This window comes from Passer domesticus, chromosome 18 (genome assembly GCF_036417665.1).
Source record: "Passer domesticus isolate bPasDom1 chromosome 18, bPasDom1.hap1, whole genome shotgun sequence".
In the NCBI taxonomy this organism is placed as follows: Eukaryota; Metazoa; Chordata; class Aves; order Passeriformes; family Passeridae; genus Passer; species Passer domesticus.
This window is the reverse complement of record NC_087491.1, coordinates 8,255,751-8,277,263: the sequence shown is the minus strand read 5'-3', so window position 1 is coordinate 8,277,263 and position 21,513 is coordinate 8,255,751. Positions and strand designations below refer to the sequence as shown.

The 21,513-nt window shown below is 44.0% G+C and overlaps 1 protein-coding gene across 3 annotated transcripts in view; it reads right to left on the bottom strand.

Moving 5' to 3' along the window:
* Nucleotides 1-2,497: 2,497 nt before the first annotated feature.
* The window catches only part of GPR107 (G protein-coupled receptor 107), a 37,872-nt gene continuing 18,856 nt past the window's right edge, over nt 2,498-21,513 (bottom strand). For all 3 annotated transcript variants that reach the window (XM_064393815.1, XM_064393814.1, XM_064393816.1), the window contains exons 15-18: nt 15,795-15,844; nt 14,982-15,065; nt 14,059-14,183; nt 2,498-7,914 (exon numbers count right to left, since the gene is read on the bottom strand). In XM_064393815.1, the coding sequence (XP_064249885.1) occupies nt 7,818-7,914; nt 14,059-14,183; nt 14,982-15,065; nt 15,795-15,844 (356 nt within the window). In that variant the 3' untranslated portion in view covers nt 2,498-7,817. The remainder of the gene's footprint in view (nt 7,915-14,058; nt 14,184-14,981; nt 15,066-15,794; nt 15,845-21,513) is intronic.

Below are 21,513 nucleotides of genomic sequence, written 5' to 3'. Positions count from 1 at the left end.
TAGCCCCTCCAATTTGGCTACTGCCTCCTGGTATGAGATCTAGCCCAACATGAACAAGTTTGGCTTCTGCCAGGAGAGGCAGATCAATACCTTCACAGCTGTGCTGGGTGGAGGATTCCTTCCAGCTTCACAGAGCTCCTGCAGAACAAAGCTCCTGAGCAGTTCAGGGAAGAAGCAGCTGGAGCACTGACAGGGACTCTTCCACACCTGCAGGTAAGCAGTGGGTGCAATCTCAGGGAGAAGCTGGTGATGGCATATCAGGGGATATTGTGACACCTTACCCAAATGACTCAGGACTGAAGGCATATAGAAGATCTGCACCCCAGAGCAATGTCCTCAGGGACTAAAACCCTCAAACTCATTACTACATTTACAGGTAACCCATGTTTGAACTGCTCCTTTCATCAAGGATGCTCTTGCCAAACTCAGCACAATCATCCCAAGAGGGAGCAGTAAAAGGAATTTCACACTGCCTCTTCCATTTCAATCCACACCTATTCCATCTGCCACTCCTGTAACAACCTCACCTCACGTGCCTGTTTATTTTTTTTCAGGAATACAAGAGCCATCTCATGTGTTGTGTCTCAGCCACCCCACAGGGGAGAAGAGCCACAACAAAGCAGTGTCACCCCCAATTACCCTTCTCCATGGATGAGGGGGAGAAAAGGAATGGATGATATTCACTTTTTACTGCTTAAGACAGGAGAAAGCCCTTGTGTCCTTACCAAGGGCCCCAATACCAGGATCAGCTGTGCCAATAACAAGCTGTGTTATTACCTCTGCTGTACAAAGCAATTTGGTTTTTATTGACCACTCACTATACAGGGCACTACAACACTCTCCCCTCATTAGAGCCTGTCAGTCAGAAAGAAAGGAAGGCAAAAGCAGATTTAAGGAGAAGGAAGCTCTTTGCAGTCATGAAGATAACCTTGCTGGAGAAAAAGCATTGACAGCAGGCAGCCAGGACTGCAATGAGGAGCTGCAAATGATCAGACAGCTGGGAATTTCAGACACTGGAAGAAAAACCTTAGTGCAGGTAGAACAATTTAGTCCCCTGGGCAGGAAAACACCTACAAAATTACATCCAAGCACAGAACACTGAGGAAAGTTTTGTTAGCTGTAGTTTTGTTTCTTCTGCTCCCTGGGTAAGTCTGCCAGATGACCTTTGCTTGCAATAGACTTCAAATACTGGGAGCTCTTCTTTGTGTCTCCTTGGAGAAAATGGTCAGGAATCAATTTTTCCACTGATAATTTCATTTCGTCTCCTTCTCAAGTGAGTGTTCCCACAATTCAGTCCCACCTTGCACACTCCACCCTTAACATTTCACCTTTCCCTGTGGCTGAGGGATGTTTGGCTCAGTGCAGGCAACTCTGGGGATGAGTCTCAGCTGCTGTCAGGGAATGCCAAGGGGGAATGTTTTAAGGCCAAATACACAACAGGATATGCAGAGGATGTTCAGTTTGGAGAAACCTACATTAAAGAGATTTAGGCCACTCCAATGCAACAAGCAGCGACCACCTGCATCAGGAAAGTTAGTTCTAACCTGCAGTGAGGTATTAGGAAATCCAAATTCCAAGTACTTTTTATCATTTAGCTGCCTGGTAAAACACCACCCACCCAGAGGCTTGAGGCAATGCAGAACTGGCTGCCTGGGAGCTGCAGGGTAGAAAAGAGAGGCTGTTTCTGGCATTACCCCTTGGTGGCAGGATGAGAACCACAGGCTGAACTGTAAGAAACATCTTGAAGACTGGAATTTCGTGCTGAAGGACATATGCTTTTGAGGGAGGGGGGATTATCAGGAAGAACACTTCACAGGAATGCTGTGCCCTCCTCACCCCTGCCAACCCAACCAGTTTGAAGAATTAAATGCAAGGTTAGATCCCAACACCTCAGGAAGAGCACAACTCACCATCCCAAATCACCATCAGTCTAACCTAAAATAGATCAAGGACTCGCCCCTCTGAGATAGTGTGGCCAAATCCACAAGAGATATCACTTTAAAAGTAACCTCCTATCCATAATTTGTATCTGGACACCAAGGTTCAGATCATCAGCTCCTTGTCTGCCCTCGCCTGGCAAGCTGACACCAGAGAACACACAGAGCACAGGGCTGGGGAGCAGCAAAGCCTGGATGCTCCTGAATTCCTGCCTGCAGGAGACAGGGCTGGGAGAAACACTTTTGTTCAAGACTCAGTCCACAAACACTGCCTAAGTTCAGCTTGCAAAACTAAAAGAGCAGCTGGGCACACACAAGCACGGCTCCAGTAGCTGGAGCTCAAGAAAAGGCACCTCAGTGAACCTCACTGGGCCACTGACAGGAAAGCTTTTCCCTTCTAAAGAAGTTTTCCACACAACTTTTGTGATTTGGCCCTGAGTCCATGATGCATATGTTGATGGCTGGAATCAGAAGTTGAGCAGAGGGAAATGCAGACTTTGGGAACAATGGGTCAGCTTGGCTGCTGGCAGGTCAGAAGGAGAAAATGAGATGCATTAAAAACTTCTTTCTGGTCAATCTTTATTTTATACATTTGCACCACAGCAGGGAAACCAAGTTACATAGACTGTCCTGACTTGTCTCTACCTTGCTTCTCTTCAAATACTGTTTGCTTGTCTTTTAATAAAGTTTAAAAAAATACTGAAAAAAATCCATTTTTACATCTGAACAGGAACTGAGGAATAGGATATTTACAGGTCACCAAAACCCCAAGAATTGGACCTTGCTGTACACAGAAAAGTCTTTTTTAGTTCTTCTGGAGGTCATTTACTAGATGAATTCAAAGCTACATTGTACAAGGTGCCCTAAAGCTGCTTAATGACACAAAAGGATCTAGAATTAATTATTAATAGTTCCTAAAGGGCAAGGGAAGCTATTTAGACCCATATTCTGTTTTAACAGAGCAGGTACCAGCTCCACTGGCTACAGGATGATGTGGAGGTCGGACTCTACTTTAGTACACAGAGAGCAGAACACTGAGTGAAATCCCACAGGGAAATATTTATTTAGAACTGTCCTTTCTAGAGGATTGCTGCAGTCAAAACACAAATGGGTTCTCGAGCCAGTCAGCCTAAAAGGAGTGACTCCTTTCTCAGCCACTTTCTTCCTACACCACTCAACACCTGAGTATTGATATTTTCCTACATCCTGTTCCAGCCACTTGGGAGCACAGATCATGTGCAGTTCTCACAGGATCACTGCTATATCCAGGCAAGACACTACAAAGGGAAAATGCACAGCTTCCCAATATTGCCAAGGAAAAGTGATTAATCAGCCCAAAAGTATTATATCCAGCAGCTACAAAAAAGAAGCCAAATTAATTCAATTTAGAACATTTTACAGTATATCAGCCCCAGGGAACGCAAAGAAACATTGGTCAAGTGTCTCTGGGCAGCACCACCTCAGCTTTCATGAAACATTGAGGCTACTCCACACAAGGTCACAGTTTCAGTGAGTCCCACTGTGTTCAAACCTCACTGCACCTCCCACTCCTGCAGACCACAGCTCCTCACTCTGTACACAGGTGAAAAATGGGGATGTGCTCTATGAGTGAAGCAGAGATCATACCACAGGAGCTATAAAACATCTTCTTTAAAGTGACAGCAATCTGTTAGCTAGCATGACAGGTCAAATTGAAGGAGACAAACCAAGTAGGCTAAAGGAAGAAAGATTTCCTTCCCTCTCCTTAATAGCTGAAGAACTCCAGTTCTCAGAGCTCAATAGAGCCTACAATACCCAGCATTTCCTTCAAATTGGGCAGCTTTCAAACAACAAAATCCCCTCCCTTCTCATCAATTTGATTGTCAGTGGCTCAATTGCTTTTCTCTAAGAGGAACACACAGTAAGGAAAAAAGACAACACTAAAAATCTTCTAGAGGACTTGCACCAGATGTGCACGCTGGAGGGATGAGGGCATGGCCTTTCACTGCCACAAGGAATGCCACAGTGCTCAAGGATACATGGTGGATGCACACTCATGCCAGAGAGAGTCCACTCAGCTTAGAAAAAACACATCTTCCACACTACGAGCCCCAGACAAAATGCTGCAATGCAGCAAATTTTTACAACATGCTCTCCCAGGGCATGCCAGCATGGAAATCCAGGAACAGGGCACTGAGCTGGAGGGGAACACTGAACAATGCACTGCACACATCACAGCACGCCCAGTCAGACGGCAACATGAAAGAGCATCTTAATAGGACAGCATGTGGCTCCTTCAACTCCAACTGCTCCATTTCGAGCAGGCAGCAGCACTGTTCCACATGACCCCATTATGTCTTGCTTTCTTTTAGTATGTCTCTTGATGAACCATCAAGGAAAACATTTTCCAGCCCGAAGAATGCAAGAGTCTGGCAGTTGCACTGCAAGGAGGCTTCCTCTGGAAGACAGCCTGCTGAGCAGCCAGGGCAGGAAGGAGGGGTGCAGCAGTGCCATGCCAGCATCCCCAGGGATTTATTGGGGCATAACCTGCATTCCAAGTGAAGCCTGAACCAATCTCATTTTTGCCTGCAGAGGGGACCGAGTGCTCGGCTGCAGCAGCATATGGGAAAGCATTCAAACCATTTATTGCCATTGCAGCAGAGCTGCTGTTCCAGGACTCCTGTCACTCTGCTGGGTACTGCTGGCCATCGCTTCAGCTCCTCACTGACAGGGAAGCAAAGCTGCACATTCCTAAACGATCTGTAATCCACAACAGCTCCTCTCTTCCCTCCCTGAGAGGCAGAGCTTCCTACCAGACCAGCAGCCATCAGCACGAGAAAGGCAGGCACTGACGATCCTGCCCGGAGCCCCAGCTGCTGCACTGCACTAGCCCGGAGTCACGCAGGGCCAGTCAGGCAGCTCTGGGTTTGCTGGGAAGGAGGGGAGGGAGCAGTCCTGGCTTTGATGCTTTGCAGTGCAGCACTTGCTGTGCTGGAGAGAAGCACAGCTGCAGCCATCCCCTCCAACTTCCCAGCTGCCATCCCATCCATCATATCCACCAAGACAGGCTTTCTGTCCTGATCCAAGGCATTGCAACAGAGAAAACTCATTTTGGAAACGGCCACAATAAGAATCTTTTGGTTTTGACTTGTCCATGACTGATTTTCCTTCCTAATGCTCAGGTCTGAGCATTTCCTGCTGCTTGGCATCCTGTGTAAAACACCAGCAGGAGCTGGTTGTGGAGCTGGCTGCTGAAGCTCAGGGCTGAACTTGGAAAAAGCTCTTGTAAAAAAATGCACTTCCAGAATACTGCTGTGGCCTTTCATGCCAAGACAAAAAGAAATGACCCATTTTTTTGGCCTTTGACTGGTGAGGCAGGGACTTGGCAGATAAACCTACACCATATGCAACTTTAGCAAAAAACCCCTGAATATTAAAAAAAAAAAAAAGAAACCTGAGACTAAGGTAACAGCACTTGCCAAATTGTCAGCTCCACTGATGCTGAGGTATGGAATAGGCAGCTGTTTGGAAGCAGCCCAGCATTCCCTGGGATCACAGCACAGCCCTCGTGGTTCTGGGTGAAATGCCACACCTATGACAACTTCACATCTCATTCACAAAAGGATTAACAGGCTCTAGAATAGCCTTGTCCAGATGCTCTTTGTTCCTGACAGCACATCCTTATCCCCTACATACCTCAGTGCCAACACACTTCAAGTCTTCAGTGGGCTTCTCTGAAGAAACTTTACAGCCTGTTTGAGCAGCCCATTGGATGCAGGGAGTGACAAGGGACAGAGAAACTGCAGAGGATGAATTTTCCACGTATTGCATTTAAATGTAAGAGCTGAGACTGTCAGTGTTTGTTTATGGTCCAATTTCTCACACTTCAGGCTAAATATGTAGATTTCTTCCTCCAGAAGGCCTAAAGGCCCCTTAGGTCACCAAACAGCCTTTCCAGTGGTACAGGATCTCTTCTCACTAAAACTGTGAGGCAATGCAAGGCAATGGCAGCAAAGTCAAACCATCACTGCTGTGATTACTGTGAGGTTACAGCTGAAGAGGAAAACAGAAGAGGATTCTGCAGCCAGAGACAAGTGCTCTTCCTTCTTGTGCTTTATCTGAAGAGAAAGCAGTTCCGGGTATCAAAGCAGGCAGATTTGTTTCTACCAGCTCCATGGTGCAGAGAACCAACACCTGGGAAAAGAAGTGGCAATGGGGGAAAGGGATGCTGCTCCTCAAATAGCAAGGTTTGGTACAGACAGCTCACCAAGAGCTCCACAATCCCTGCTCAGGAGTGAGGAAGTGGTTCAAGATTCTGGAGGAAATCCACGTTCTCAGCTTGAAGAATAAAATAAACCCAATTCCTGAACGAGTCTGTAAGCAATGCTGCACATTCAGAGCTCTGATGATGCCTCTCCCTGACACCCTGGCAGAAGCACTTGGCTCCACAGCACCACATGTCAATGTCTCTGCATGAATATTAAGGCTTCAGTGGGTCAGTGACTTACAGATTTATTTTTGTTAAAGCTAATCCTCATTCCACCACTGAGCCACTTCCATCCTCCCCCAGATGAGCACCCATTTTCTCAACTACAGCTCTGGACACCAACTGCCCTACTGAGAACCCCAGGGACTACAGAGAAAACACACGTGGCATTTTGGAATGTGTCTGTAAAGACTCCACTGCAAGTCTGCAGCTAACAGTCAAGGATTCCATATTCCCCTGCATCAAGGTTCTGGTCATAATCTTCTCCTCTCCTGACCAAAAAAAAAAAAAAAAGGACTGGGAGTTACTGTTTTTGGTGGCAATACTACTTAGACCAGTTCAGCTCACCTCAAACAGCAGTGTTATTAATCCTACACAGCCAGAGAGGTACAAGCAGCCAGCAAGAGAGGCCCAGTAACTCAGGGTAACTGTGACCCAGAGATTTATGCTGCAGTAAAATGGCTAGACAGATTTCCACTGGAGAGTCTGCTACTGTTTATACTGTGCCAGAAAGGAGTGACTTTTGAAATACCTTGAAAATATTTTATGAAGCAAACCAATGTGCTCTGGGTCACAGCTTGAAAGTAAACATTTAGGCAGACCCTAAAAAGCAAGCATCAGTCTTACACCTCTTGTGTACTTCTTGTCAGGTAGGGGTGAGTCAAGAGCAACTCCAGGGACAGTGGACAACATACATAAATACTGATTGCACTATGGGCTTAGTGCTTTAATGGAGAATAGTCACTCATTTCCTCTACAGCAACACATCTGAAAACCTGACACATTCAGGTGGACACCTGCAGGGATAAGACAAGAACATACTTATCACCTTTCACACTTGCATGAGCAGTGGCAGAAGTCATCTGATCCAAAACACGTTCAGTCTCTCAAATAACTGCAGTTGTTCCTATCCATTTGTTTTGCAATGTTCCATCCAAGCCAAAAGGAGAGTTTATAAAAAGGAAAAAAAATACTTACATGACTTTATCTTCTTTTCCCACCTTCTGACAGGCTTTGCAAGTCCCAGCATTCATGTTACAAAGCAAGTGTGTGTGTGTATATATATGAGCATTATATAAAATATATTCTTTACATACACACTGAAGATCCCTCTTCACATTAGTATTACACATTCTGAGGAACACAACAATTCAGAATAAAGAACCGATCCAGAAAAGGGGGGAAAAAAAGCTACCCAAAATCCCTAGGAAAGCTTCACGCTCCTTGCAGGTACCAGGAGATCCCATTTTCTTATGATCAAAGGAATAGTTATATTTCTGCACTGCTTTGCTCTCCCTAGACACACCCCACTCTGCAGTTTCAGTGGTGGGGAGTGCAAGTTGCTCCCTTTCCACTGAGAGTAGTATTAATAAATTAAAAAAGTTTCTCTGAAAGTGCTGCCTTAGTCCAGTCCATCATGCTGTGCTTTCCCATTCGCCCTGAGGCTCTGCTGAACCATTCACCACTTTCTTGACTTTCTTCATGCCCTCCATCACTCCTGAAGTCGTCACCCTGGAAGAGAAGGGAGAAGCATCAGACATCAGACCTTGACCTGTAAAATCCATTTCAGCAACAGCTCACACCCATCAAACAACACTTCCCACATCTCTTGACCCTCACTGAGCAGTTCCCATGTCTGATCTCTTGCACCACCCTGACACAGCACAGATGGGACTTGGAAGCACAGCCACTGTCCTTGAGCACCTCAAGGCCCTCCCCATCTATCACTAAACTAAAGCAGCAAGTAACATTGGCTCATACTTCAAAAAAGGTAACAGGGGTGGTAAAACAGTTAAACCAGGTGTTTATTTGCTACATTGAGCAGTTCACTTTAAAAACCCCATTTACTATGCAGCTGGCCACCCTTACTTCTGTGACTTTCTTCTGCATTTTAATAGGTACAACACATTACACAAACACACAGTGGACAGTGCCCCAGATGAACCTTATTAGCTTAATGCACACCAGCTCCTCTTAATAGCAAAATGAGCAGCAACAAAAAAGAAAGAAGTTATCCTTTTCTACCATCCAAGTCTGGATTTGTCATGGCAATCTGACCATTAAAGTACAAAGCCTCACAATAGCATTCAATATGAGGCAGACTGAACTGATTATCCAGGCAGAACAGCACCATTCCTCTTGGAACTGCCTTGGCTCTCCCACAGCTCTTCAGCTCAGCAGCTTTTCTCTGCTGCTACACCAAACAGGCAATCTGGATGCACAACACATTTCCTTTATTCTTTTGCACAGTGTGATTCTTATTCCATACAGGTATTTTTTTTTCCCCACAAACATGCTACAAAGGTTATTTTGGATGCTGAAGGTAAGAGTGCCAACAGCTCAATGCATTCCCAAGGGATGCCTGGAAGCACACACAGACCTGTCCTGTTCAAAGCTGCCCCTGTTGCTCTCTGAGCACTTTCACCTGCTGTTTACCATGTCAGAGTGCTTTATTTGATCAGAGCTGCTAACAACATCTCCCAGCACCACCCCAAGAGGAGAAGTTATCTTCAGATAACACTCCTCTTCCCTTAGTTCCATGTTAGATCCCAGCTTCTATTCATGTACTGTAAAAATAATTTACTCAGCCTGCTGTGTTCAGTGACATTCCAGCAGTGGCCATACTGGCATCATCACTGGTTCTCACTTTAGAGTGAGCCTAGATGAGCTTGGGCTTAATAGGAAAGGGTCACAAGAGTACAGATCAAATAACTTCTTTCCCTACTAAAGTAAAAAAAGGCAAGTACAGAGATAAGTAAGCAGGTTGCTTAATGGAGAAAAATGGAATTACTAAACAATAAACATTCCCTTGAAGAAATCAAACTAATCAGTACAGAGGCATGCAGATCTTTTAAGTTCTCCCTGTTGCCAAAGGTTTCCCACAGTCAGATAGGAAAAAAATCTGGAGAAACATAAGCTGGACAAAACCAAAGGAGATGGATAACTAATTGGAAAAGTATGCATTGAGATTTACTTAATGGTTTCCTGTCAAAAATGTAAGAACATTGAGTGTGGTTCCAGAGAGGCCTGTCCTGGGTTCACTTCTACTCAGTATTTTCAGTAATTGCCTGGGTAATGGAATAGAGAACTTGCTTATTAAATCTGCACAAGACACTAAGAGTTACATACTGGAGAACAAGACTAGAATGCAGAAAGATTCTGGCAAATTGAAGTAATAGTCTGAAAAGAACAGGAGGATGCAGCAAGACAGCTACCAAGTTTACTCTTCAGAAATAATCAACTTCATAATTACAGAATGAGGAGCTAAGTATCTATTCCTCAGGGAGGAGCTGGAGATTGCCATGAACTACAAAGCAGAAAGGAGCATCTCACACAGCAATGCAGCAGCAGAGACACTGGGATATATAAAGAGGTGTTTCACACATGCATGACACCAAAGCAGTCCCAGCACTTGACTCACAGCTGGGAAGATCCCACCTGGCACACAGCCTAGATTGCAGCACTGCACTCTAATGCCATCAGAGAGCCCCTGCACACCAAGGTGGTGACAGAAGTAAGGCAAGGTTACAGCTAGGAGGGAATGATCCACTTCCCATGTTTATGGGGCAGTTACACACTGAGAGTGCAGGCAGATCAAGTCACAGCCTTTGCTACCAGAGAGGCCATTTACTGTGTCCCCCCTCAAATAACTGGGAGAGATTTCTGTGTGGATTCTCCAAGAGTGAAGGTTAAATCCCACCTGAAGAGATGAAGAGACTGTTCTTGTCTCGTGACAAGTGCATGAAGTAGCTCTCAAATCCCTCCTTTGCTCAGATTGTTCAGGTACAACAGGCAATTCCTCTCACTCTCAAAATCAGTCCAGTCATCACATTTTAGTGCCCCATAAAATAAGGGCAGCAGCACTAAGACCAAGCACACTGAAATGCTCATTGTCCTCAGAACAATCTCAGCACTTCAGCTCTGACCTGCAATACAGCAGGGAAATGTTCCTCACCTGCAGTCTGCTGAACTGCATTTCCAGCCCACAAATCAGCAGCAGTTAAAATGCAACAAATCCTTCTCACTGAACCATCCCTCTCCAGAGAGCATTTCTGTGCCTGCCAGAGGGATATCTGTCACAAATGAGGCAGAGAAGGAGTTCCCCAAGCACTCCATCACACAGTGCTACATGCTGCAGAGATTTCATGGGGCTTATTTTTCTCCTGCATTGTATCCAAGGTATCAAGGAATGGCTAAACATTCAGAAGTATCTCCAGCTCTCCACAGTGGTGGATTTCAATGTCTTTTCTCCTATTTATTTGTTTTATAGTCCAAGAAGAAACACTGCAATACTGGCAGCAGCCAGCCCTTGCAAGTTATTGCAAACTGGAGTGAAAACTGATCAGCCATAGAGCAAAAAAGCTGATCTCTGCAAGCAAAAGATGTGTTAGGTGAAGAAAAATCACTGCTAATGGAGAGCACCATGACTCAGTCTGCCATGAAGCACAACCTGAGAGAAAGCAGAGAAAAACAACCAAGCAGCTCATCAAATCTCAGCACAGAATAAGCTGCCTCATGACACAGAGAGAAACTCCAGATCCCAAGGCATAAGCAAAGATCAGTGTTACCACAACAGTTCCCTGTGTTGAGGCTGTTTTGGGTGTTAGGGAGAAGCAAAGTCTCCACACACTGAGTAAGATGGATTTAGCAACTTGAGAACAAAACCATTAATGGTTTCTTCTCCTGCAATCCCCCCTCCAGTGGAAATAACCTCCCCTGCATGCATCAACATCATTCTCAACCAAGACCCACTAAAGAGCATTTTGATATCCAGCTCACCAAGCTAATGACATTTTAAAAAAAAACCAAAACAACCAAAAATTCTTCCTTTCCCCTTCCTCACCCCCACCTCACCCACTGTACTGTTCATATTTTTGTGTTCATGCCCCAGAAATGGCATTAGGACTGGAAGCCTGACAGCTCTTTCTGCCAAGTGTGGCTGCACCTTTTCAAGCAGGGAACTTTAATCTAACAAACTGTCAGCGACGAGCCCACGTACTGACAGAACTCAAGAGGCTGCCCAGCACAGAATACACAGAAAGCCACTTTGCTGATGATGAATGGCTATTGAACCTGCTTGAAAAAGGACAGACAGCTCCTTAGCTCAGCTTTAGTCACACTCTCCTCCCTGCCAGGGCAACTTCTGTGGAGCCTGGAACAACTGAAGAGATTCCAGCAAAGTCTGTGGATCCTTTCCCCAAGCCAGAGCTGCCTTTGCTATTCTTGATTTGTATTTTATTCCTGAGAGCTACAAGGACTTACAAAGAGAGGATTTGTGCCTTGTGTTGCTTCTGTGCAGACACTTAATTTGCAGATTTTTCTTGAAACTTCCCAGATTTCCAATGTCCTTAGCAATATTTGCATTTACTGTCAGACCGAGATTTGTATCATTTGCAATGCATGAAAACAGACCCAAACTAGAGAGCTGCACTTAAAACGTCCTAATTTTTTTTAATGGAAGACAAGCCTGGAAAAGAGGTTTGATAACCTCACAGCTTTCGCTTCTGTTGGCTCACAGAAATGTAGAATCTAAAGGAACTGAATGCCTCTGTTTTAGAGAACCCGATTTTAAACAAAAACAAAAGAGGAAAATCACAGTAAAACTGACATAGCAGAACACCATGAAGTTCACAGGTTTTTTGTTTCTGCCATAGCCTGTAAAGACAAGTGGGTATTTATCACATGAAAGACAAAACACTCATGCATGCAGTGGTTAGTCAGGACACTGACAGATGCTTAGTCACCTGCTCAAATAAACCCAGGTACCTTTTCCCCCACAGAAACAACATTTAATATTTATGAAGACAAAATCAGGACCAGCAAGACCAAATCAATGAGAAATTTAATACACATCCATTGCAGTGCTTCACCTGTCTCAGAATGTGTATAAACTCTGTTTTTCAAATATCAACAAAAGTAACCTTCCTGATGGAGCTGGGGAAGGGAGAACCAGACATAGATGATACCCTGCCAAGTGCCCAAATGGAAAAAAACTTCTGGTGAATCAGATCAGAAAATTCAAGCAAGGCTAAGGGGAACAACCCACAAGGCACAACAATGGAAACTCCCAAAGCAAAGAGCAAAATGCCTTACTAGGAAAAGGCTTACAAGGAATTCTAACCCTGGAGTTTTTAGCAACGTCTATCTCATGATGAGATGTAAATCACTGAATTACTTAATTAAACTTTCTCCAGCTCATTTCTGGCAGATTCTCCTAAATTTAGCACCTTCTCAATTGACTAAAATCACTGTATTTGAAAGGTGTCCTATTATTAGTCCTAGCAAAACCCCCACAAGCAAAAATTCATTAAGCACGTAATACGAAGTTGAAATTCGCTCTAACAGGCAAAAAGGGAAAAAGCTTGTTTTGGTACAATCACAAATCCTGCCAGTCCAGACACTGACTTCCTGATGTGAATGCTTTTTTACAGCTTCCAAACTGAGACCAGTTTCTTACATAAACCATTTAAACACATGTAAGTGATAGTGATTTTAAGGTCACTACCCACTAGTTGGATTCCACTTGCAAAAATGACAGATTTCCTAGACCCGAAGCAAAAATAGCTAAGCATTTAAAAAGATCTTTGTTACTAGCCATATTTCTGAGAAGTTAAACTCCTTACATGACATTTCAGCCAGGATTCTATGATTCAAACCTCCTTGTAGCAGTTTTTGAATAAGATTAATTTCTTTTTGAGCTAACTATGACAGCAAACACATTTGGACTTTTTCTGCCTCTGCAATAAAAACAGTGTTGATTTATTTCACCCAGGTAAAGGAGATTTGCCAAACTGGAAAAACTCTTAGGAAGAGGCTTCTGAGTATGAACTGCAATTATGCATCAAACCTATAACTACCAAAGGATTTGGTCAGCTCTGCTCCTATTAAGGCAGCAGACTGTGGGGCACATAAAGCTGTATCCAACACTCCTGGCAGGCTGAATTTCTTAGGGCATTTTTAATTACACATTCAAAAATGCCACTCAATTTTTTTAAGTCCTCAGAAAACCACTGCAAAGAAAATGACAGGGACTTAGCCTGAGCCCTGCTGTGTAATTTTTCCAGACTAGCTCAGGTCCTGAAGCATTTGTGGTGCCTCGTGGTTTCACAGCAGGGAATAAACCAGGGAAGATATTGATAAAAATCCATCTCCTTGGCTCCGTGTTGCTTAAAATAAATTTTTGCAAAGCCATATGCTGAACACCAAGGCAGAAGGGACTTTACACTCTGTTCCTCTATTTATTATTACATTATTTTTACACATTTATTATTATTTATGTTCTGCAGATTGGTGGGTCATTTTTGTTGTTCACTTGTGTTTTTTAAATATGAAGCATTAATGATGAACTGTAAAACTCATTCATGTTCCATGATCTAAATTAAATTTAAAAGCTTTCTTACTTCACATTTTCACAGGCATCTTTTTGCCCCATGAAAAGCTTTACCAGCTTTTTCCACACTACTGCAATATCCAGGTCAGAGGCGCCTGTGCACACCCCAAATCTCTTTACACACACCAACACAGACACCTCCTCTTTAAACGTGGGCAGATCATCTTTGTCACAGAAGGATTTGGAGAGATTCAAGTAAACTGGTTTTAAACAGTACTTTTCTCAAATCAAGTGAAGAGGTAAACAAAGGGGAGAGGGGTTCTTACACAGCTTCCATCTCCAAGTCATCCTCATCATCTTGAGAGAGCTGGAGGTAAGGGTTGTCTGATGCTGGACGGAACTTGTACCCAGTGAGGACAAAGAACACCAGCGTGGCCATTTCATCCAGCAGCTGCAAGTGAAAACACCAGACTGAAGTTCAGTCCTGCTATGCTCTGTGGTCACCAAACATTGCTCCTCATTCAGAAGGTTCAAGGTTTAATGGCCAAGAGGCCTGGGCCACAGCAGAATTAAAATAACTCCTGTCTGGTTGTCATTAATCCCAGGCTAAAGGCTGTCAAATCCTTTGTTCTTTCAGTTTTCCCTGTCACTTTAAATAGAGTTACAGTTCTATCCATCTCTCCAGAGCTTTCAAAGAACTATGGCAAGACTTGGCTTTTAAATGGTGGGGGAAGGAATCATCCTTACATTGCTTAGTTTTTTCAACAGTTAATGTATTCCAAGGACTCCCTGCACAGTTACTTGGATTATGTGTTAAGAAACCAAGTATTTAGAAGTCCATAGGCAAAAGAAGCCTGTAGATGGAAGAGCAAAAGCCTATTTCTCTGGCTCCCTCGGGCTTCAATTACATAGAGCAAACCTGACTAATTTTTTCTCCTTTGTATGTTCTTGATTAATTTCCTTCAGACATTTTTAAATTGAAAGACTGAAAATCAATAATGCAATTACTTTCAGACATCTCATGTATAATCCAGCAGCCTTGCTGGACAAACATAAAACTAAGAATATATTCTTTCACCTTAAGCACATCAGTGATAAAATCAGGAGGAGGCAGGGTACTGCACTGTGCTTTGAGATGTTTTAGTACAACATGAGGAACATTTCATGGAATTTCGTTGTGCATTTATATCTAAAGACTAATAGAGAAAAACATCAAGAAATTGATGTATTTTCCTTTGCTGGCAAATACCTGGTACAGCCATTTCCACTGGAATGGAACAGCAATCTTTATGAGAATTGCAATGATCCGTGTGAAGTAAATGTAACACACAATCTGGGAAGGAAAAGGAGAAAGCATGAGAACAATAGCACCGTCCTTATAGAACCTTCTTACCCCAGAGAAATAGCTCAAGCAATTCCCAGACAACCCATCATGTCAGACTAGCCTTATTATGCTCCTCAAACATGGAAGATATAGGCTGAGGGCTCTACTGCTTGTTGAACATCCAATAACTCAAACTATTGGTAACATACTCAAGTTACAGCAGGAAATGCTTTAAGTATTACAATTTCATAGAATTTCAAGAATCACAAGTGTAATTTATTACTCTTGCCACTTAGGAGAGCCTGAAATGAGGCTGTTGGAAATCATTAAGAAGCCTGTGTTCTCCTGGGAAACGTACTCATGGCTCCCACTGACTTAATCAGGAACTGCACACATGCATCTCCAGGCACCATTTGGTCCCAAGTTTAATTTTTAGCAAGTTTACAGTATGTTATTCAAGCCCATCAATTCAACTGGCAGCTCAAGCTGTCTCCAGAGGAAATCAGGAAGCATTACAAATAGCTGGAATTTAAAGAGAGACAGAAGGATATAACCATTAGGAGAAAAAAGGAAGTTGCTTTTAGGATTGCAAGCCAGTTGACCAAGATGCCAAAGCACAGCAGTGCCAAGAGCCTCTACCACATCCATCAGCTGCAGTAGTTTCCAATAAGTATTCCATAAAAAGCTTTGAAAAGCTTCCAAGTTCCCCACATGCATGTGTGCAGGTGTTTTACTTACCATGACATAGTAATGTCTGAAGAGCTTCAGCTTTGCTAGGTTAATGGCAGCTATCAAGAGAACACAAAAGTCCATCAGAAAATTGTTAACATGAGAATTTCTTTTGATGCCTGTCTGCAGGGTAGGCAAGTGGTCAAAACCAGGACTCAGGTAATCCCAGGCTAGAAGGATTTGTGTCAGGAGTGCCAGCCTGGCATGTCCATGTACAGGATAACTCCCAGGCTGGGGTGAATTCACTCTTAAAAAGGGAACTGAGACTGCTTTTGCAGTCTCTACATTTTATATGCACACACTCTGCATTACAGAACCTTCCTCTACCTGTGTACAGCCAACTACATTCTGTCACTCTCCCCTGCCAGAAGGGCCATTCCACCTGACACCGCCTCCTAGAAAACTCCTTCTTTTCTAGAGCCCTCCCTGACCTGCTCCATGCCTACAGCTGAGCTGAACAACCTGCAGGTAATCACAGCTCTGGGAACCACTGCACCTTGCTGGACAGCAGCCCAAGCACCTGAAAACCTCAGCAAGCTCCTCTGTCATGGCTCAGGCACAACTCACAAGCGAGGCAGGAAATCACCCCCAGCAGCTCCCCAAACGTGCCAGCCCAGGCCCGGGGCAAACCTGCCCTTCTTGCACACATCACATCAGCTGGAGAGCACAGAGCACTCGTGTGAACCAGCTGAGGTCAACAACAGATGGAGCAGCTGCCAGCTCTGCTCTGAGAGTCAGCTTTTAGATGTGCAGCAGGATTGCAAACACAGGCCACTGATGCTTTTGTGACAACATGAGAGGCAAAGAGTCCAAGATCTGTTGACAGCATACAGAGATGCAGAGACAATGAACATGAGTTACCAGTTAAAAAATACTGCCACATATTTACTGGTACTCCCTCCAAGTCCCCATAATGTATTTATCAGATGTGGAAGTGCAATACATCGAGCTGAAGTTCACCTGCACCCCGTCACAGAACTCACCCACTGCAATGATATATAAATGGCTGCATATATTTGCATGTAAGGTCTTCCAGGTTCACAAGACAGCAAAATACAGTATTTCAGATGAGGGAGAGGAGAGCTAATAACTCCCAAAGAAATGCTTCACCTCCTCTGACAAAAACAAAGCAGCTTTTCTTATGCAAAGGAAGTGTCAAATGCACCACTGCAAATAAATTCCTGTAGGTTCCCACTACAGAAACTACAGTGAAGACAGACAGAATTCTGTTATTAAACTACTTTTATAATCTGAAGATCAAGTGTCCCTTTCCAGTTTACCTTTAGTGTTCCTGGGGTACTACTGAAAGCTACAGACACCTCAGGCAGATACAAACCCTCCTCCAGCAGACACACCCTAAGAGCAGCAACCTGACCAGCACAAGGCATGAACTGACTGATGATCTAAAGTTAAAAGCTTTTCCTAACAGAGCTGGTGAAAGATGAAAGCATGTAAATATGCATGATAAGTGCAGTGAATTGTGAAACAGGAAAGCAATATTGTCCTATTTAAAGAAGAGCTGCATTAAGTGTGACCATGAAGATCTTGTGATTTCCCACACACCGGTTTGCACACAGAAGGATCTATTTTGAACTCAACACGTCCAACTTCAAGAACTGCCACCAGTTGGTGCACTGACAGGCCAGGAGAATTACCAGGCTTTGTAGCTGAAGGAACACCAACTCAACAGCTGTGATTCAAACTGCAGGTCTAGCAGTGCTTTACAGTCAACAGCAGCGAGCTGGGGAGTCATTTCTGCTGGATTCATGACTGCACAGGATGAAAGGACAGCAAAGCCAAAGATCTGACTGCCAAATGAAGTGTCATAATTCCACCTCTCCCAGTCAGAGATGGAGCACAGCTCAACATCTCAGCTATTCATCATGATAATCAATAGCAGAGAGTCATAAATTGGTGCATTCACATATCCAGAATGTCTGAGCATGGGAAGGAAGGGCAAGGAGAGGAAAAAAAAGACAGCCACCACCAAGCAGAAAGGCTGACAAGGCACCTGTGGAAGCTGACTTGCCCTCCTCAACTGCAGCAATATTTCTCTCCACTATCAGATACGTAAGTCAGCATTAATGCATGTCTACAAAATTCAGCCAGTTTTTTTTTTAAACAACTCAAAGTTACAGGACACACTGTTCTGGAGAAAAATCTAAAATCATCATTGCTTGGCATCAGCAGCTTGTGAATTGCTTCCTCACAGGCTGAATGTGCTCCAAGCAGTATTATTTGAATCTTGCTATCACGGACACTCCAAGATTTCTGCTCACCTCAGCCTGGCAGCCCAGACAGCGACAGCAGCATTTACAAGGAGCAAGGCTCAGCCAGCAGCTGTCACTTACAACTTGAATCACTTGCAACCCCAACCTGTAAGGCTGTGATAACACAGCAGCAATCACAGCATGCACTAAAGGTTGGGTAAATTTGTACTTCGAGTATGATAACCATTCTGCAAAGGACAGTACTTAACTGCAGAGAAAGGAAAAAAAAAAAATTAAAAAGAGACCTTCTACCAAAGGTTTTAGAAATTAATTCATGCTCTTTCAAACAGTAATTAGAAAGATAAAAGCCATCCTCCACGGAAGATTTATAACATCTATACCTTGCTTCCCTCAGTTTTCCCTCTCTATCACCATTTACTTTAACAGCTTGTGCCTACAATAGCCTGATCTGCCTCGATCAAAACAGAGCATGCCCTAGTGTTTTGATAAGCAGTCTCTTTTTGAGATTGTCCCCATGCTAATTTCCAATGTTGAGGCTGTCTAGAAGATGGAAAAAGAAGCTGGACCATCCACTTGCACACCACACAATAGCCTTCTGATGAATAAATCTGACCTTTTCAGTATATGTATGCAATAACAATCACAGGATTTCAGCTGAGGGTGCAGGGAGCTTGAGCCCAGACAATACAATCCATAAAGAAAAACCATAATGCAGCCTGTGAACGTGCTCAAGGTACAGCTGAGAGTATTTCTTCAATGCTTTGCTTGCCCTACTCACGCTGATGCATTTGAGATGTGATTTCTGCCATTAGCAAACTGTAAATGGAAGCTTTCTGCTCTCTCTCAATGATGCAGCACATGTCGATCTAACCCTCAAAAAAGCAGCTCTGAGAAGTGTGGCTCTACAGCCTGAGCTCTCTGCTTAAAAGCATTCCTGTACTAGAAAGAAGAGGTCAGACAGATAGAGCAAGGCTCAGTGTCACCAAGAAGAAGGTGGCACAGACTCATTAATCTTGAATGTCCTGAACCACATCAGCCATTTGCCACAGAATTGCTCCACCAGGGTCAGATGAAAGTCCAAAGAACAGGATAAGCACTGTACCTCCAGCACAGAGCTGCCACATCAAGCCTGGACAGCTCTCTGGGGCACCTGGAAGTGGTGCTGAGCCCAGCCAAGCACAGGCTGCTCTGCACCACACAGGACAGGCCCTCTGCTCACAGCATTTCCATGGCACAGCAGCAGGAAGACACTGAATACTGCAAATGGTTTTTGCTGACACGGGGGCAAGCACGAAAGCATTAATCACCATTTGCCCACTGCACAGAGCACAGGGAATGAACGATGCCTGGGAGCAACAGGCTGCCATGTGCTTCCCCTAATTCTGCTGCCAACTCTAAATGTTCCAGGAAAACAGCAACCCATGATCCAGCTGTGCTGTGTCACATCTGTCATCGCACACAGGTACCAGCAGAACAACCTGCTTTCCAACCCCATTCCTCCCTCAAACAACAGGGGATGTGATCACAAGGGTGTGCTATGAGACTTGAGAGGTCCAGTGACCAAAAACTCGGAGTTTCAAACAAAAATGATGTACAAATAATATATATACTCCCTCTCCTTTCTCGAGACGCCTGTAAACAAGGTGGTGGCAGTTGAGCAGCTTGGCAGGCTGAACAATTCCAGGTCAGTTTGCAAGGCTGATTTCCTCAAATCTGCAAGACATTTCCAATGCAGATCTACAAATGGACAGAGAGCAAAGGCTCCCACCTGAAGGAAGATATAGTGACAGATCAAAGGTGTAGCTAAGCACTTGCTTAAATCTGAAGGTGGCGATTTTAAAAGGGGAGGAAAAAAGATTCTAAAAATGGGATGTTTACGCCCACTGCTGTGCAAGATAAGAAGCCTGTGTAGGTCAGATATACTGCTTTAAAGATCACCTTCAAGGGAAAAAAGCAAACAACCAGGCAGCTCAAACTCAGCTGTAGCACTGTGCCCTGCCTACTCTTCACTAGCAATCCATAGCATCTGGGTATGTAAGGTCTCCCTGGATAATTATGGCTTTAGACCCATTTCTCCAGCTTTCCCACTTTGCTTTTCTTTTAAAATATCTAATCTAGTTTAAACTAATCTTAGCTAATAACTCCAAATCAGTGCCACTTATAACAGGCTTTTTTATTAATTGTATGTTGCTAAAACAATGGTCTATGACAAGCCCAGACTAAAGGTCTGGTAAATCCAAATCTGCTTTGTTCCTAATCCAGTCACACTCCAGTCATGGCTGCCACCTGACCCAGGAGACTGCTACCTAACAAACAGGTGGAGAAGCACCTGGAAGAGAACATGAGAAACAGGAAACACCACCAGGATACTGAGCCATAAAGTCCTGGAGTTGTTAGTCCTAACATATACAAGCAAGAAAAAAAAAATTCCTTAGGTGTTTGTCACCAGCAAGGACATCACCAGAAGACTCAGTGGCAGGAAATGCAGCTATTGAATGTCTAGTATGTAATTCCCCAAAACATCCTAGAAGTTAATGAAGTCTGTGTGAGAGAAGAGGGAAAGCAGCCCTTGACTAGACAATAAATCCCAGCAGGCCAGAAGCAGCCCAGCTAGCAGAGCCTGCACACAATCCAGCCAGCTCTAACCATGAGCTGACACTTAATCTGCATCATGAGGAAATCCAGTAATTTTTACTACTCCATGAGAAAACTGCCTTTAACTGCAGGGGGAAAAATGCTCATGATTTAATAGCAAGCAATGGTTCTATTTTTTCTTCCCATGAGAGGCTGAGACATGGAGCAGCCCCTCAGAAGAACAGGGCCTCCAAAGGAAGCTTACAGAGCATGTTCTAGTGAAGGGAATTCATTGATAAGCCTAACATGAATGATTTCACTTTTTTACAGTGCAACCAAATCACTTTTGGTTTTCTCAGACACCCTAGCAGCATGACAGCACTGGGTAAATTTTGCTTCTGGCATCACATTGCCATTCACTTGCTCCCCGTGGGCTCCTATCAACAGCCTCTAAATAGCCCAACCAGATTGTGTTTCACAAGTGAGTCCCTGCACTGCAGCCACAATCTGCTCTCAGCCTGTGCAATGTTTTCCCTGAAAATCTATTCCTTAGCTATTCTTCTATTATCAGTGTAGCATAACAGAGTTGCTAAGTCCCCCTGAATACACAGTTACTGAACTTGCAGGATCTGCACAACCAGACGGCAACAGCAGTAGGTAAAGCTGGCAACAGCAGTAGGTGATTCACAAGCAACATTCAGGACAAAGAGCATCATCACCCATGGAGAAGAACACAAACCACAGGACTAAACCAGACCTCAAGTGCTACTGCTCTGACTAGCTGTAAAGACACAGCCAGTTCCTCTCAAATTACCATTTTTCTCCTTCCACATTTTTTCATCCTATAGAACTGCCTGGATTTACTCAGATCTGGATTTCACCTGGTATGAGGCTCAGCCTGTCTGCTGTCCCTATCTGAACAT